Here is a 20,092-nt window from a genome sequence, read left to right as displayed (position 1 = left end):
AGTGAGTCCATACCAGCCTGTGCATCCTTTGCTAGTTTTACCAAGTTGGACCCTGTTTTCCAGGCGCCGGAGTCATCGGCAAACTGGCTTATGACCATACCAGAACCAGAGAGGGCTTCCGGTAACCCGTTGATTATAATGGAAAAAAGCAACGGGGATAGAATGGACCCCTGGGGGTACCCCTTTCCAGGGGTTCTTTGTCTGAGAAAACCCCATCTACTTTTACTGAAATTTTCCTGCCCTGTAGAAAGGATCTGATGTACTGAAAGCAGGCACCCGTCACACCATATTCTTTTAATTTATATAGAACGCCAAAGTGCCAAAAGAAGTCAAAAGCTGCTGTAAGGTCTAAAAATATTGCTAGCACTGACCGTGACCTATTTTTGGCTGCGATCACGTCGTGTTGCAATCTTGCGAGCTGGTCCAAAGTGCTCCTTCCCTTCCTGAAGCCAGATTGGAAGGGGTTTATTATATTTTTGGTATCTAATAAATGTTCTAAACGGGCCTTAACCATCCCCTCAAGCAATTTCCCTGAGTGGGAGGTAAGGCTAATCGGTCTATAAGATTTTGGGTCATTTTTATCTTTGCCATTTTTGTGCAATGGTATGACACATGCCTCCTTCCAGGCATCAGGATAGATGCCCTCACTCCACACCCTGTTGTATAGACCCAACCAGATCTCAAGCACACTGTCAGGCAGGTGCTTGAACATCTGATAAGAGAGCACATCACGCCCCGCAGCAGAATCACGCCTGTTATTTATACATGTCTTAAGTTCCGAAAGTGTAAATGGTAAATTTAAAGGTGTATTATTTTCCCCCGGCTCATAAACACTATCTTTGTGTTTAGACTCGAACTCAGCCTGGTAGTTCAGGGTTTCGGGTGACATGTTTGAGTTGCTAGAGACCTTTTTGTAGTGACTTACTAAAAATTGAGCCTTTTCAAGGGGAGTTTTAGCTATTTTCTTATTTATTTTTAATAGTGGTACAGGTTTGGAAGCTATACCATTAATACTGTAAATTTTTTGCCAAAATACTTTTGCACTACACCTAGTTATGGACACATTCTCACAGAATTCTGCCCAATTTTGTTTTTTTGCTTCCAATATGACCTTTTTGCTATTAAATTCAGCACTATTTAAGTTGTCAAGATTACCAGGGCTTGGATGTTTTTTAAGATTATTCATTGCTTTTTTATGCCACCGCAGCATCTGCGATGCGGTGGCATCCACCGCAGCATCTGCGATGCGGTGGCATATAGCGATTCACCTGTGTGTGTGTGCGTGTGTGTGTTTGTTTGTTTGTTTGTTTGTGTGTGTGTGTGTTATATAGATTATATAGTGAACTTAAAAAATCTTCTTGTGAAAAACCACTAGTCCAATTTCAACCAAACTTGGCAGGATTGATCCTTGGGTGAAGCGCTTCCAAAGTTGTTCAAAGAATTTCATTCCATGCAGAAATCTGGTTGCCATGGCAACCAAAAGGAATTATAAGAATAAATTAAAAAAATCTTCTTGTAAAGACCCAAAAGGCCTAGAGCTTAGATATTTTGCATAAGGCATTGTCTGGTAGACCTCTACCAAGATTGTTCAAATTATAGCCCTGGGGTCAAAATCGGCCCCGCCCGGGGGGTCATTGATTTTCACTATATATAGATATAGTAAAAACTTAAAATACCTTCTTGTAAAGACCCAAAAGGCCTAGAGCTTAGATATTTTGCATAAGGCATTGTCTGGTAGACCCTTACCAAGATTGTTCAAATTATAGCCCTAGGGTCAAAATCTGCCCCGCCCCGGGGGTCTTTGATTTTCACTATATGTACATATAGTAAAAACTTAAAATACCTTCTTGTAAAGACTCAAAAGCCTAGAGCTTAGATATTTTGCATAAGGCATTGTCTGGTAGACCTCTACCCAGATTGTTCAAATTATAGGCCTGGGATCAAAATCGGCCCCGCCCCGGAGGTCATTGGTTTTCCTAAAATGTATATAGTAAAAACTTATAGTAAAAACTTTAAAACAATTTCTTCTAGCAATTGACAAATGCTAGAGGTTAGATATTTGGCATGAAAACATTGTGAAGTGAACTTCTAGCAAGATTGTTCAAATTTTAGCCCTGGGGTCAAAATTGCCCCCGCCCCGGGGGTCATTGATTTTCAATATATACATATAGTAAATAAAAAAAAAATCTTATTGTCTGAAGGTACAAGCTTAGAGCTTTGATATTTGTTAAATGATATCATCTATAGGTACTCTACCAAAGTTTTCAAATTTTGCCTCTAGTGTCAAAATTAGCCCCGCCCCAGGGGCCATAGGTTTTCCTTATATGTATATAGTAAAAACTTAAAAAAATCATCTTCTCTAGATTTACAAAGGCTAGAGTTAAGATATTTTGCATGAAACATTATGTAGTGAACCTCTAGCAGGATTGTAAAAATTATAGCCCTGGGGTCAAAATTGGCCCCATCCCCACTGGTCATTGATTTTCACTATGTACATATAGTAAAAAATTAAAAAATCTTCTTCAAGTTCTTTTCTTAAGGTACAAGGCTTAGAGCTTTGATATTTGGTATATAGTATTATCTATTGGTCCTTTACTAAAGTTGTTTTAATTATGCCCCTAGTGTTAAAATTGCACTGCCCCAGAGGCGATAGTTTTCCTTATATGTATAAAGTTAAAACTTGAAAAATCCTCTTCTCAGAATTGAAAAATCCTCTTCTCTGAATTGACAAAGGCTAGAGGTTAAATATATGGTATGAGACTTTGCGAAGTGAACCTTTACCAAGATTGTTCAAATTATAGCCCGGGGGTCATTAACTTTCATTATGTACATATAGTAAAAAAATGAAAAATATTTTTGTCTGAAGGTACAAGGCATAGAGCTTTGATGTTTGCTATATTATATATATCATCTATAGGTCCTCTACCAAAGTTGTTCAAATTTTTCCCCTGGTGTTAAAATTGGCCGTGCCCGGGGGCAGTGATTCTCATTATGTACACATAGTAAAAACAGAAAATAAAACAAATGTTTTCTGAATGGGAGAAAGCTACAGCTTAGATATTTGACTTGAAATGTTTTGGTGGACCTGTATCAAGATTGTTTTGAATTAAACCCTTGGGTCCAAAATTTTGCCTTGCCCAAGGGGACAGTGACCTACTTTCTTGTCCTTTGATGTACAGCAATGAAATTTTGACCATGTGCACAGTTTTAGTTGTAAAATTGAATTTTGATATCAGGTGACCTAGATTTTGATGATGTGACCTACTTTCTTGTCCTTTGATGTACAGCTATGAAATTTGAACCATGTGCACAGATTAAGATGTAAAGTGAACTTTGATATCAGCTGACCTAGATTTTGACAAAGTGTCTTACTGTGTTGTCCTTTGATGTAGTCATGAAATTTAGGCTGTTTGAAATATGACCTTCACCACCAAATTCACTAGACTTGAGTGCATTGATATATTCCTACTCTGATCTTTTATTGAGTTAACAACAGATTTAACCACTAATCTGATAAGAATTAGATAGGTCAGGGATCTATGCATTATGACAATCTACAAAATTGAATAGAAACAAAAAAAAAAATCTGTTCCTACACTACTATTTAGTGTTGTATTAATGCGGTGGCATAGCATTTTTCTCAAATGCAATCTTGTTTCTTTCCTGTACCACTTGTTTACATTCATCATTCCACCACGGGACAGTTTTGCGCCCCCTTGACCTGGCTCTGGATGCCGGGATAGCCAGCTCTGCCCTGTCTAGGATGGCCTTATTTAAATTATCTAAAAAAGGGGTCATGTACTAGTTATGACCAATCAGTATGTGAAATATGTAGACTTTGTGATGAATACTTTTCATGATAAATCAGCGGAAACCATTCAGACTTTTAAGGCCCCTGTGACATTTATTTTTAACATAGTGATCCTAAAATCAATAGGGGTCATCTAATAGTTATGACCTATCTATAGACTGTGATAAATAGTGACCATGATAATAGCCAGAAATCATAGAACCATTCAAGGCCCCTGTGACCTTGACCTTTGACCTAATGACCCCAAAATCAATAGGGATAATCTATTAGTTATGACCAATCAATATGTGAAATATGAGGACTTTGTGATAAATAGTAACCAAGATAATAAGCGGAAATCATATTACCATTCAATGCCCCTGTGACCTTGACCTTTGACCTAGTGACCCCAAAATCTATAGGGGTCATATACTAGTTATGATCAATCTATATGTGAAAGATGGGGACTTTGTGATCAATACTTTTCAAGATAATAATAACCATTCAAGGCCCCTGTGACCTTGACCTTTGACCTAGTGACCCCAAAATCAATAGGGGTCATCTACTAGTTATAACTAATCAATATGTGAAACATGAAGACTTTGGGATGAATAGTTTTAAAGATAATCAGTTGAAACCATTATGACATTTAAGACCCCTGTGACCTTGACCTTTGGCCTAGTGACCCCAAAATCAATAGGGGTCATACACTAGTTCTGACCAATCACTATGTGAAATATAAAGACTTTGTGATGAATACTTTCCAAGATAATCAGCAGAAACCATTTTGACATTTAAGGCTCCTGTGACCTTGACCTTTGACCTAGTGACCCCAAAATCAATAGGGGTCATCTACTAGTTATGACCAATTATTATATGAAATATGACGACTTTATAATCAATACTTTTAAGATAACAAGCAGAAACCATTCTGACATTTAAGGCCCCTGTGACCTTGACCTTGTGACCCCAAAATCAATAGGGGTCATCTACTAGTTATGACCAATCACTATGTGAAATATGACGACTTTGTGATGAATACTTTTCAAGATAATCAGCGGAAACCATTTTGACATTTAAGGCTCCTGTGACCTTGACCTTTGACCTAGTGACCCCAAAATCAATAGGGGTCATCTACTAGTTATGATCAATCACTATGTGAAGTATGACAATTTTGTGATTAATACTTTTCAAGATAATCAGCGGAAACCATTTTGACATTTAAGGCCCCTGTGACCTTGACCTTTGACCTAGTGAACCCAAAATCAATAGGGGTCATCTACTAGTTATGACCAATCACTATGTGAAATATGAAGACTTTGTGATAAATACTTTTCAAGATAATCAGCGGAAACCATGTGGTCTACTGACGGACAGACCGACGGACCGACAGACATACAGACCAACATTAGCAAAACAATATACCCCCTCTTCTTCGAAGGGGGGCATAACAAAGGATATTAGATAATTATTATCAAGCTTGGTATGCAAACATAAACAATTCACAACGTTTACTTACTTACTGTAGGTTTAAACAATCTTTTAACTTTGAAACATATTTAAATTCAATAAGTGAAAGGAAATTTTGGATTGCCTTAAGTAGATTTAGATTATTATACTTCGCATAATTTAGAAATAGAAAGAGGTAGATATCTTAATATAGAACGAATTAATAGAATATGTAAATTTTGCAACCAAGATAATATAATTGAAGATGAGTATCATTTTCTTCTTGTCTGCCCAATATATCGAGAAATAAGGAAAAAACACTTCAAACCATATTTTTGTAGGTGGCCAACTCTTAATAAATTCGATAGACTGATGTTCACAGATAATGAAAGACAATTGTTAAACTTATCAAAAAATATATTTTTTTCAAATAAATTAAGGAATAGTTTAGAAATTTGATAATTATTATATTGGTATCGATTTAAATTTACCTATGTCAAACTAGACCTATCACTGAAGGTGATTAATACCCCCACCAGCAACTTTGACTTTTTGAAAAATAAGTAGTCTGAAGAAAAATTTGAACACAAACTATCAACTGTGTACAAAGAAATATTTCAATTAATTGTAATCCCAACTGGGGTCTCTAAATAAGCTTGCTTTTCACAAAGTTTGAATACAATATCTCATTTCTAACTCTAGTTATTATCCAAAAACCATTTTTCTATTTTTAGTAACACTGTAACAAAGACCTTGACCCTAGGGGGTCCAAATGCAATACCAACCAACAAGGTCTTCATATAAGCTTGCTATACACCAAGTTTGATAACAATATCTCATTCCTAACTTTAGTTATTGTCCGGAAACCATTAAATAACGGTGACCTTGACCCCAGGGGGTCCAAATGCAATACCAAGCCAGGTCTTAATGTAAGCCTGCTGTACACCAAGTTTGATAACAATATCTCATTCCTAACTCTAGTTATTGTCCGGAAACCATTTTTCTATTTTTAGTTACGGTGACCTTGACCTTGACCCCAGGGGGTCCAAATGTAATACCAAGCCAGGTCTTAATGTAAGCCTGCTGTACACCAAGTTTGATAACAATATCTCATTCCTAACTCTAGTTATTGTACGGAAACCATTTTTCTATTTTTAGTAACGGTGACCTTGACCCCAGGGGGTCCAAATTCAATACCAATCCAGGTCTTCATATAAGCTTTCTATACGCCAAATTTGATAACAATATCTCATTCCTAACTCTAGTTATTGTACGGAAACCATTTTTCTATTTTTAGTAATGGTGACCTTGACCTTGACCCCAGGGGGTCCAAATGCAATACCAACCCAGGTATTCATATAAGCTTGCTATACACCAAGTTTGATAACAATATCTCATTCCTAACTGTAGTTAATGTCCGGAAACCATTTTTCTATTTTTAGTAACGATGACCTTGACCTTGACCCCAGGGGGTCCAAATGCAATACCAACCGGAGTTTTCACATAAGGTTGCTATATACCAAGTTTGATTACAATACCTCATTCCAAACTCTAGTTATCGTCCGGAAACCATGATGTGGACCGACCGACGGACGGACCGACCGACCAACCGACCGACCGACCGACAAGCTGACTCCTATATACCCCCCCTAAACTTCGTTTGTGGGGGTATAACTAGTTTATTTATTGTGTAAGCTTCTCTATGCAGAAAATATTTGATTGCTAATGATTTCTCGTGTCATTTGTCACCTTATGTCAAATTTTTATTATGGCTAAAAGCATTGTAATGCTTAATTGCTAAATAAATGTTGTTGTTGTTGTATATACACGGCGAAGTTTTCGCCTGAATCGCCCTTCCTGATGAGCCCTGAACTATGTGCAATGTAAAACATGAATAATGTAGGAGGAATTGCCACAGAGGAAGTATTCACTATAATTATAATTTGTATGAGGAAAACTAGAAATGTGTCATCATGCCACGGATGCCCCCGCATGCAGCCAAAATTTCAGAAGTTATAATATTTAGTTGCAATTTATTTTGCACAAATTATTGTTTTCATTTTAAGTTCAAAGCCCTTAAAACTTTTCAATGTTAACACAAACCATTTTCATACAATGTTCAAGGCACTGAAATTATTCAGTCTCAATCTTTTGAAAATAGCATATTTCATATTTGTAGCCAAAATAATGGTTACATACATTTCCACAAAAGTATGAGTGCTGAAAATGAAAGTTCAAAACATTCAAGAAAGATAAGTTTGTCCAAAATCATTGAACCACGACCAAATTCAAACTTAAACTGCTTATTCCTAAGATGTATCTACATTATTTTCAAAGTGAAAGGGACATAACTCTGCCAAAAAATCATTGAACCATGACCAAATTCCAACTTGACCTGCCCATTCCTTTGACATATCCATATGTCAAATTTGAGTTGAATACCCTAAAATTCCTATTTAATGCCCCTGGGGGCTTAACATTTTCCAAAAGGGGGGCTATTATTACAACACAGTTTATCCTAAATCAGGTACGTATATTAACGGTATCCCCAACTAGATTTTAGACCGTGATTGATGTCGTGCCATTTATGCGCATGCGCACATGCTACGAAAAAAATTAATCGATGGCGGAAGGCAACAATTTCAGTTCATGAAAAAATATGTTTATTAAGCGCTAATTTATGGGCATCTGCACAAAATACTCAAGAAATAATGACAGGTTCACTAGTCTTATTTCTTTGTTATGTATGTAAATATTTACTAGATCACGCTTTCAATGGCGTAAATCGGGTTGGAAATATTCCACTCTGGATGAATGAGATTTACAAAATGGCGGAAAGTTTGTTTGAAACGAGTGAACACGTATAAAATCTGCAGAGTCATCAGGCTTAAACCACTTGAAGAAAACTGACTAAACTTGCACAAATCGGTTTCAAATAAATTAAAATATGTTGTGAAGGTACTTTTAACACTCCCTTATCATCTGTTCTATTGTTTTTGTGGCATGGAATTTGAAGCAAAATGGTAAATTTTTGTGGTGCAAAATTAAATTCACGACCTATTTTAGCCAAAGCATCAAAGGTATTTCAAGACCTTTAAAATATAAATGAAAGCTGAAAAGTTAGTCACTTCATCATAGTAAATAGTTAATATACGTACCTGCCTAAATCCAAAAATCACTGTAAAAACATTTAGTGTTAGCAAGTGTTGGTAATAACATTAAAAAGTGTTAAGGTTTTGAAGTTCATATTATTCATATTTGTGTTTACTATAAAAAAACTATGGATTCTGAATGATTTGAATAAAAATATGGCTTTAATTATGAGTTCAGCACTGAAGAGGAGATAGTTTTCCTTATAAAAAGGCCTTGGGGGGGCCTTTATTAGGGGAGGGGCGTTTATTAGGAATTTTACGGTATGTAACACTGTTGGGTAGATAATGAACAGAAACTGAAAATTTCATATTATTTTCAAAGTGAAAGGGGCATTACTCTGCCAAAAACCATTGAACCATGACCAAATTCAAACTTGGCCTGGGCATTCCAAAAACATATCCATATGTCAAATTTGAGTTGAATGTGTTGTACCGTTGGGGAGATAATGAACAGAAACTGTAAATTTCATATTATTTTCAAAGTGAAAGGGGCATAACTCTGCCAAAAATGATTGAACCATGACCAAATTCAAACTTGGCCTGGGCATTCCAAAAACATATCCATATGTTAAATTTGAGTTGAATGTGTTGTACTGTTGGGGTGATAATAAACAGAAACTGAAAATTTCCTATAATTTTCAAAGTAAAAGGGGCATAACTCTGCCAAAAATCATCGAACCATGACCAAATTCAAACTTGGCCTGTATTTTCTCATGACATATCAATATGTCAAGTTTGAGTTGAATGTGTTGTACCGTTGGGGAGATAATGAACGGAAACTGAAAATTTCATATTATTTTCAAAGTAAAAGGGGCATAACTCTGCCAAAAATCATTGAACCATGACCAAATTCGAACTTGACCTGTATTTTCTCCTGACATATCCATATGTCAAGTTTGAGTTGAATGTGTTGTTACGTTGGGGAGATAATGAACGGAAACTAAAAATTTCATATTATTTTCAAAGTAAAAGGGGCATAACTCTGCAAAAAATCATCGAACCATGACCAAATTCCAACTTGGACCTGTATTTTCTCATGACATATCCACATGTCAAATTTGAGTTGAATGTGTGCAACCGTTACTAAGATAATGAACGGAAACTGATGATGACGGAATGACAGAATGACGGAAGGACGGAATGACGGAAGGACGGAACAGGGTAACACTATATGCCCCGGCCATTACATGGCGGGGGCATAAAAAACAAAGGGCCATAATTAAACAAAAAAATTATTCAATCACAAAACCTGGACAACATGCGCCAGGGCACTGGATGACAAAGCTACTGTGAAAGTTTGAACAAAATCTGTTGAGAAATGTAGGAGTTCAGCACAGAAGAATTTTTTCACTATATATTCTGTATAAGGAAAAAAAACAAAGGGCCATAATTAAGTCAAGTATTATCCAATCACAGAACCCAGATAATGTTCGCCAGGGTACTTGATAACAAAGCTTCTGTGAAAGTTTGGTCAAAATCTGTTGAGAAATGTAGGAGAAGTTGCGCATGGTAAAAATTTTTCACTATATAATCTGTATAAGGAAAAAAAAACAAAGGGCCATAATTAGGTCAAATATTATACAATCACAAAACCCTGACAATATGCCCCAAGGCACTTGATGACAAAGCCTCTGTGAAAGTTTGGTCAAATTCCGTTGAGAAATGTAGGAGGAGTTGCCCACAGAAAATTTTTCACTATATATCCTATATTGGGAAAAAAAAACAAAGGGCCATAATTAGGTCAAATATTATCCAATCACAAAACCCCGACAATATGCTCCAGGGCACTTGAGTACAAAGCCTCTGTGAAAGTTTGGTCAAAATCCATTGAGAAATGTAGGAACAGTTGGGCACAGAAGAAATTATTCACTATATATTCTTTATAAGGAAAAAAACAAAGGGCCATAATTAGGTCAAATATCATCCAATCACAAAACCCCGACAATATGCGCCAGGTCACTTGATGACAAAGCTTCTGTGAAAGTTTGGTCAAAATCCTTTGAAAAATGTAGGAGGAGTTGCGCACAGAAGAAATTGTTTACGCCCGCCCGTTTGCCCATCCGCCCGCCCGCCCGCCGACATACCTCAATCTAATAACCAGTTTTTTCCTTCGGAAAACCTGGTTAAAAATATTATCAACAAGTTTAAATAGTTCTATCATAATCAAATTGCAAAATAAAAACTGTGGTAAGTGTTGTTTTCTGTGGTGACTTTATTTCTGCGTATTCTGCAGTAAGAAATTAAAACTGCAGAATATTTCTCCATGTTTTGTTTTTTAACCCGTTATGCTATGTGTCCTACATTATGACCTGTGGCGTCTAAAGTAAAACGACTAACGGATTATAACGGTTGGGGGGTCATTGTGTTGTATGAAATTGCTGTGGGCTAATTATGAAATCTGTGTTTGCAAGGATGTACTTAATATTAATTATTTCAATTTATGAATAACTACTATCACTTAATGTGATTAATATCCCCGCAAGACTGCTTCGGAAAAGAGGATGTTGCTAGTAACAGAATACCTTGTAAAAGAATTGAAATAGAGTTATGGTTGTGGGCAATAAAAAATAGTTGTGGTTCTTGTATGCTGCATTTCCTTTCAGTGTGGTTGACCATAAATGAAGTTTTATTGAATTACTCTGTAATAAGTCCAGAAAGACAAGGAAAAGGACCAATGGGCAATAACTCTTTAAATACTGAAGATTAGTCCAAATAGAGTTATGGTCTATGCGAACTGCACTTCATCTCACTGCCCTTGACCATTGTATAAAGTTTCATTGAATTCCAACCATTAAGTTATGCACTGGACAATAAAAAGCAACAAAGGACAAAAGCTTTTAAATGAGTCAAGAGAGAGTTATGGTTTCTATGCACTGTGCTTCCTCTCAATATACTTTACCATTGTATGAAATAGTATTGAATTCCAACAAGTAGTTTTCAAGTTATGCTCTAGACAAGAAAAAGGCAATGGAAAAGTAACAAAGGGCAATAACTCTATAATTACTTTGGACAGAGTTATAGTTCTTGTGCACTGCACTTCCTCCTATTGTGCTTGACCATTGTATGAAGTTGTTTTGAATTCCAACAAGTACTTTACAAGTTATGCTCCGGACAAGGAAAAGTATCTCTGTAATTTGTCAAAATGGAGTTATGGTTCTTGTGCACTGCACTTCCTCTTAATGTGCTTGACAACTGTATGAAGTTGTATTGAAATCCAACCAGTAGTTTTTAAGTTATGCTCCGGACAAGGAAAAGTAACAAAGGGCAAAAACTCTGTAATTAGTCAAGATGGAGTTATGGTTCTTGTGCACTGCATTTCATCTCAATGTGCTTGACCATTTTATGAGGTTATATTGAATTCGAACTATTAGTCTTTAAGTAAATATGGTCCAGACAAAAGAAAGCAATGGAAAAGTACCAAAGGGCAATAACTCTGTAATTACTTTAGATAGAGTTAAGAAGTTGTTTTGAATTTCAACCAGTAGTTTTCAAGTTATGCTCCTGACAAGGAGAAGTAACAAAGGGCAATAACTCTGTAATTAGTCAAGATAGAGATATGGTTCTTGTGCACTGCACTTCCTCTCGATGTGCTTGACCATTTTATGAAGTTATATTGAATTCCAACCATTAGTTTTCAAGTTATGCTCGGGACAAGGAAAATGCAACAGACAGCTGGACCAACGGACCACCGGGTAACTCCTATATACACCCCCCCAAACTTCGTTTAGGGGGCATAAAGATATTTATACATCATATCCTCACCTTAGTGCAATTACTGATTAACTGCTATTAAATTTATTAGGACTTTTTCAGTTATTACACTCAGGCAACAATATATACCCGTTAGTAATATTTTTCACATGTCATTTCACGCTGATCAAAAGATGCATACTTTACTATTGTTGCACAATTTATTTGTTTGCACGTCGCCCCATGAGTATTAATTACAGTATTGCAGTGACAACAATAAACAAATGAGAATATGTTTATGCAAATGTTATAAGTAGAGTAATATGACTTAGACCTTGATGTATTTAAATGTTTGTTTTGAAATAAATTCAAATAAAGTCTGGCCAACCCTATCTCTTTTTATGCCACCGCAGCATCTGCGATGCGGTGGCATATAGCGATTCACCTGTGTGTGTGTTTGTTTGTGTGTGTGTGTGTGTGTTATATAGATTATAAAGTGAACTTAAAAAATCTTCTTCTGAAAAACCACTTGTCCAATTTCAACCAAACTTGGCAGGATTGATCCTTGGGTGAAGGGCTTCCAAAGTTGTCCAAAGAATTTCATTCCATGCAGAAATCTGGTTGCCATGGCAACCAAAAGGAATTATAAGAATAAATTTAAAAAATCTTCTTGTAAAGACCCAAAAGGCCTAGAGCTTAGATATTTTGCATAAGGCATTGTCTGTTAGACCTCTACCAAGATTGTTCAAATTATAACCCTGGGGTCAAAATCGGCCAAGCCCCGGGGGTCATTGATTTTCATTATATGTACATATAGTTAAAACTTAAAATAACTTCTTGTAAAGACCCAAAAGGCCTAAAGCTTAAATATTTTGCCTAAGGCATTGTCTGATAGACCATTACCAAGATTGTTCAAATTATAGCCCTGGGGTCAAAATCGGCCCCTGCCCCGGGGGTCATTGAATTTCACTATATATGTACATATAGTAAACACTTAAAATACCTTCTTGTAAAGACCCAAAAGGCCTAGAGCTTAGATATTTTGCATAAGGCATTGTCTGGTAGACCTCTATTCAGATTGTTCAAATTATAGCCCTGGGGTCAAAATCAGCCCTGCCCCGGGGGTCATTGGTTTTCCTTATATGTATATAGTAAAAACTTTATAGTAAAAAAATTTCTTCTAGCAATTGACAAATGCTAGAGGTTAGATATTTTGCATGAAACATTGTGAAGTGAACTTCTAGCAAGATTGTTCAAATTATAGCCCTGGGGTCAAAATTGCCCCTGCCCCGGGGGTCATTGATTTTCAATATATACATACATGTATAGTAAAAAATCAAAAAATCTTATTGTCTGAAGGTACAAGGCTTAGAGCTTGAATATTTGTTAAATGATATCATCTATAGGTACTCTACCAAAGTTGTTCAAATTTTGCCTCTTGTGTCAAAATTAGCCCCGCCCCGTGGGCCATAGGTTTTCCTTATATGTATATAGTAAAAACTTAAAAAATCATCTTCTCTAAATTTACAAAGGCTAGAGTTAAGATATTTTGCATGAAACATTATGTAGTGAACCTCTAGCAAGATTGTACACATTATAGCCCTGGGGTCAAAATTGGCCCCACCCCCAGGAGTCATTGATTTTCACTATGTACATATAGTAAAAAAATAAAAAATATTTTTGTCTGAAGGTACAAGGCATAGAGCTTTGATGTTTGCTATATAATATCATCTATGGGTTCTCTACTAAAGTTGTTTTAATTATGCCCCTAGTGTTAAAATTGGCCCTGCCCAGGGGCAGTGATTCTCATTATGTTCACATAGTAAAAACAGAAAATAAAACAAATCTTTTCTGAATGGGAGAAAGCTACAGCTTAGATATTTGACTTGAAATGTTGTTTGGTGGACCTGTATCAAGATTGTTTTGAATTAAGCCCTTGGGTCCAAAATTTTGCCTTGCCCAAGGGGACAGTGACCTACTTTCTTGTCCTTTGATGTACAGCAATGAAATTTTGACCATGTGCACAGTTTTAGTTGTAAAATTGAACTTTAATATCAGGTGACCTAGATTTTGATGATGTGACCTACTTTCTTGTCCTTTTATGTACAGCTATAAAATTTGAACCATGTGTACAGATTAAGATGTTAAGTGAACTTTGATTTCAGCTGACCTAGATTTTGACAAAGTGTCTTACTGTGTTGTCCTTTGATGTAGTCATGAAATTTAGGCTGTGTGAAATATGACCATCAAATTCACTAGACTCAAGTGCATTGATATATTCCTACTCTGATCTTTTATTGAGTTAACAACAGATTTAACCACTAATCTGATAATAAGAATTAGATAGGTCAGGGATCTATGCATTATGACAATCTTCAAAATTGTATAGAAACAAAAAAAATCTGTTCCTACACTACTATTTAGTGTTGTATTAATGCGGTGGCATAGCATTTTTCTCAAATGCAATCTTGTTTTTTGTCCATCTTTTTACCTCAGTAAGCTCTAATTCATAAGATATAATTTATCTCTGCTATGGTGATATCTGTGATAACAAAATAATCTGTACGAAAAGTAAACTTTATTGCAGTTGCACCATGACCATGGCGACATCTTATGATAAGATGAGCTGCAGAATTTGAATAATGTTTTGTCCAAAGAATGTGCCACAGAAATAAAGACAGCAGAAATAACAAGAGCTGTCGGTAGGACAGCAACACTCGACTATTCTTAGTGCTTGATTGTAAAAAAAATGCTTGATACAGTTACCTCCTCCTGTCTACAGGTTGGGGTCATGATGGTGAACAAGAGTGCAAAGTTTCAAAGCCATATGTCAATGGACTTTGAAAATATTTGAACTATTACAAAAACTTTAACGTAAATTCTAAGTCGAAAAAGGGGCATAATTCTGTCAAAATGCTTGATACAGTTACCTCCTCCTGTTTACAGGTTGGGGTCATGATGGTGAACAAGTGTGTAAAGTTTCAAAGCCATATGTCAATGGACTTTGAAAATATTTGAACTATTACAAAAACTTTAACGTAAATTCTGAGACGAAAAAGGGGCATAATTCTGTCAAAATGCTTGATAGAGTTACCTCCTCCTGTCTACAGGTTGGGGTCATGATGGTGAACAAGTGTGCAAAGTTTCAAAGCCATATGTCAATGGACTTTGAAGATATTTGAACTATTACAAAAACTTTAACATAAGAGGTTACGCCGACGCCGACGCTCGGGTGACTACAATAGCTCTACTTATTCTTATCGAATAGTCGAGCTAAAAACATGCCACAATTGGGAAAAACAGCAGAATTTGGAGCCCGCAGAAACCAGAACTATCGCTGAAGGCGATTCATATCCCGACCAATGTCCTTGACAGAAGACGACTTGGAAAGGTTGTTAAGAGAATAACTTTAGTGGCACAAATACATATACATAAAAAGAAATTATCTCTGGTGGGAAAAAAACAAATTGTACAGGTAATAGTATAAATATATATTGTCAAATCATGTTCAAAACAGTTACAAATAACCTTTCATTTTCTCATTGTACTAAAACAAACAAAAGTAGTGAAGTTAAGAAAATACCATAATTATGTCAAAATGTAATTAAGAGTGGAAAAACTTTGCATACTGAGCTTACTTGTTACCCTTCCTATATCATATAATTTCAAGTGAATATCTGTTCTAGTTTCAGAAACATTTAATTATTAATGGTTATATCAAAACATTTTCTAAGTCTAAAAGGGGCATAACTTATGTGTCATAATTCAATGGAATTGTATTTTTGTAATCTGAGCTTGCTTGTAACCATTCATATTAATTTTAAGTTTCAAGTAAATATTTGTTCTGGTATAATAAATTATTGTTCATATTTGTCATCATTATTTTCTTGAAAAATATGAGCTTTATTATTGGACATGCTATCTTGCTTAAACTTCTGCATAATGGGGTGCTTGGGAGCTTATTATAAGGAAGGGGTATATTTCAGAAGCAATACAAATTAATTTACCAAAATGTATGTAACTTTAAATTAAGACATTTCTTTAAGTGTAGACAAAAGTAATAAAGCATAAAATATTATCAATATGATTTAAATAGTTATCTATCATAATTAAATTACAAAACAAATAGTAATTTTTTGGCAATCAAGACAAAGGTTTTATACAAATTAAGAACACCTTAACATTTTGATGCCAAAATTAAATTCATCTTATTTTAAATCTGAAACAATAACACAGAGCTATCTATAGTGCCTTTCAACTTAATCTTTAATCTAAAACAGTGGATGAAAGAAAATCAATGCACAAGTCTTAATTAAAGTTGTAACATTTTTGTGAAAAAGGATAATTACCAGGAGTAATGGTAAGTGAATATTAATTAAAATCTTTTTTAACAGAAATCTTTTTGAAATGTTAAAATCAATAATAATAAATCATTATATTCTTCAATTTTGACATATCATTAAAGGAGCTCCAATGTGGTCTTAAAGCCTAAAATATAAAATTTAGAATTCTTAAATACATCAAGTGAAGCACTTGAAATTAAAATATTTGCAAAGGATAATAAAGAATATCGAGAATTAAGCTAATTTTTTTTGTTTGTGTGATTATAAGCATGATTGTAACTCTTAAAATACAAATATTAATTTTGGTAAATAAGGGAATAATCTGAAAATATGAAAACAAGTTATTGGTCTAAACCTACATCAAATGGTACAAAAATTTCTGAAAAATATCTGTAGTCATGTCAAAAGCCTCAGTGGAGTACCTTTAATATCCATCAAAATTGATACTCTGTCCCTTTAATATTTTTCAAAACAAATACTCTATCAAAATTTCAGGAGAGGATTAATCATTACTGAAATATTGGCAATAAAATGTCTAAATCACGGTATAATACAATAACAAAAGATGACAAAAGTTTTTTCCCTTTTCTATTCAGATTAATTCACTACCGAGCTCTCCATTGAACACTTTAACAATACTACACAGTCATGAGCACAGTCCTTCAACTAACAAATAATTCAACAAAACACTGTAAGCAAGAGAAAAAACATCAAGACAGAGTTTCAAAATAACCTGGACACAAGAATCAACTGGAAAGTCAGGTAAAATTAATTTGTAACAAGTATGGGAGCAGGTATACAATCAACAGCAAGACAGAGTAATAAAAGCAGAAACAAGCCTCTTGTTGTTGTAGCCATAGATTTTGGAACAGTCCATTCCGGGTTTGCATATTCCTATAAGGGAAATGAAAACAACATAAAGTCAGCAGAACATGGAGGAATGCTGCAGGAAGATAGAGTACCTACAATATTGTTATTGAATCCAGACAAAACATTCCATTCATTTGGATACAAAGCACAGACTGATTTTCATGAGCTTTCTAATCGTGACAGATCCAAATTTTACTACTTTGAAAACTTTAAAATGAAAATATATCAAGAAAGTAAATTTGAAAGAAAAATGGTAGTTAAAGATATTTCTGGTAAACCACTTGAAGCTATGACAGTTTTTTCAATAGCAATAAAACATCTAAAAGATGAAGCATCACAAATAGTTTGTCAATCAATACTTCAACTGAAAGAAACTGACATTCATTGGATGATAACAATTCCAGCAATTTCGTCTGACTCGGCAAGTCAGTTTATGAGAGAAGCTTCAACAAAAGCAGGAATTCCAGAGACACATCTTCGACTTGTCCTTGAGCCTGAAGCAGCAGCTTTATACAGTACACCACGAATAATGACAGAAGCAATACCGTGTGGGTATATGTACATACTTGCTGATTTAGGTGGAGGGACAACAGACATATGTGCTCATAAAATAATAGATGGTGGTAAAATACAAGAGATATACCGAACAACAGGAGAAACCTCTGGTGGCAGTGATGTTGATGATTGTTTTATTAACATGATTAAAACTTTAATAGGAGAAGAGGTTTGGGATGAATTCTCAACTACCCACCCATCAGCATGTGTAAGCCTTGTTAATGAGTTTAGATTGAAGAAAAAAGAGTTTAAATCACAAACAAATAATATACAATTGAGAATGGAAAATGCTTCGGTGCTTCTCATAAGAGGGAGAAAAAAGAACTTGAATCATATAGTTAAAAAGTCAAAATATGCCAGTAAACTTGAGTATAATTATATTGAAGATAGACTTACACTCAACAGAGAGATCCTGGAAGAATTATTCAAGCCATCAGTTGATAAAATCATCAGCAAGTTGGTTGAAGTACTAGACAAATGTGATGACAATGAAATGAAAACAATTATTTTAGTTGGAGGATACAGTGAATCTCCCTATGTAAGGGAGAGAATTCAATCATCATTCTGTAACATGAGAGTTATCCTTGTAGATGATGCTAGACTGGCTGTGTTAAATGGGGCAGTGATGATGGGCTGGAAACCTAAAAACATACAACGAAGGTCCAGATACACTTATGGATTTGCGTTTCAATATCCATTCAGAGAGGGAAAAGATCCAGAAAAACTTAGGATTAATATTGATGGGGACAATTATTGTGACTTGATATTTCGGAAGATGATAGAAAAAGGTCAGATAGTGGAGTATGGACAGACATTTATATCTGGAGGGTATGAAACAGCCACTACAGTAGAAGAAAAACGTGAAGAGCTATATGTACATCTATATAGATCTACCCGTGAAGATCCTCATTACTGTATAGAGGAGGAGGACTGTAGCTTAGTAGGAACAATAAGAATTATACCACCATCAGGGGGATGGCCAGATGAGTGGGAACATGATCTACACCTTATTGTTGGTGAGACTGAGTTAACTGTGAAGGATTTGAATCCTAAAACAGGACAAGAATATGAAGCACATATGGATTTTCTGTAATTAAAAACAGAAGGGACCTAAAGATAGAGATTGATAAACAATTGTTTATTACTTTCATTTCTTAAAATGGTCATATCTTTCACAGGAAAACAGTAGAAGTGATGAAGTAACTAAATTATCTCTTAAATGACCATTTTAACATAACAAGATAGTGATGTTGAAATGGATATTGCAAATGAATTTATTTTTTTCTCACAAGTACAGTGTTATATTTTTATTACAGTGTTATATTTTTACTTGTAAAGTGTTATGGAAGTAAAGAACAATACAATAAATTTACCTCAGACACAGTTATTGTTTTCTTTAATACTTCATTGTGATATTTCAGTTATCTACCAAGAAACAAGCCATACAAGACTTGCTAATGTAAAGAAGAGTTAAATGAGCAGATTTTTTTCTTTCCAAACTTTCCTCCCTAGAGAATGAGATTGCCCTAAATAAGTACAGAAAAGAAGTGTAATTGTAATTTACCATTTTATTGTATCTTCAAAAAAGAAATTATTTACACACAAACTCTTAGTCAGTCATGGCTAGTCTCTGGCAAAAGAGGACAAAAATTTGAGTGGTAATATTAGACAACAGGTCAGGGCAAATTACAGAATGGTATATAATAAAGACCAGGGAGGAGGGTGGTGTTGCAGAATTTTGGTTCTTCAGGCTCTTCAGAATTACAGTACAGTACAGCTGGGATTGAACTCATAATCCCTGTCTTTCCCTAGATGTCATTATCTGATCACTCCTGTGAAGTTTGGTTGTAATCTCACCAGCAGTTTGACCTATGAAAGCCAGACAAGATTTTTCAATTTTTTTCTGGCAGGAAGCGGAACGTGCTGGCGATGTGCAAAACTAGGGATGGTTCTGATCACTCCTATGAATGTCAATTGAAATTCCACCAGCAGTTTTACCATTGAAAGCCAGACAAGATTTGTTCTATTTTTTGCTCTGGGGCCATTTTACGCAGCAAAGCGGAATGTGCTGGCAAAGAACACAACTAGGAATGGTACTGATCAATTCTGTAAAGTGTTGTTGAAATCCCATCAGTAGTTTGACCTGTGAAAGCCAGACAAGATCAATGTGGATAGACTGACGGACTGACAACCAGACGGATGGATGGACAGGCTGACGGACAGACGGCAAAGGCAAAAACAAT

General features: G+C 35.3%; 2 protein-coding genes across 2 annotated transcripts in view; one reads left to right on the top strand and one right to left on the bottom strand.

Moving 5' to 3' along the window:
* Positions 1–20,092, bottom strand: part of LOC132757748 (acyl-CoA dehydrogenase family member 10-like) — a 55,042-nt gene that overhangs the window by 2,132 nt on the left and 32,818 nt on the right. The gene's annotated exons all lie outside the window — the stretch shown is intronic.
* LOC132757751 (heat shock 70 kDa protein 12A-like) lies at positions 13,052–19,594 on the top strand. The gene is made up of 2 exons (XM_060749138.1): positions 13,052–16,441; positions 17,021–19,594. Exon 2 carries the CDS (start codon positions 17,209–17,211, stop codon positions 18,940–18,942), a length of 1,734 nt encoding a protein of 577 aa, XP_060605121.1. The 5' UTR covers positions 13,052–16,441; positions 17,021–17,208; the 3' UTR covers positions 18,943–19,594.

This window comes from Ruditapes philippinarum, unplaced genomic scaffold (genome assembly GCF_026571515.1).
Source record: "Ruditapes philippinarum isolate M1 unplaced genomic scaffold, ASM2657151v2 ctg1015_1_1_1_1, whole genome shotgun sequence".
Taxonomy (NCBI): Eukaryota; Metazoa; Mollusca; class Bivalvia; order Venerida; family Veneridae; genus Ruditapes; species Ruditapes philippinarum.
This window is presented reverse-complemented; position numbering and strand designations above follow the sequence as displayed.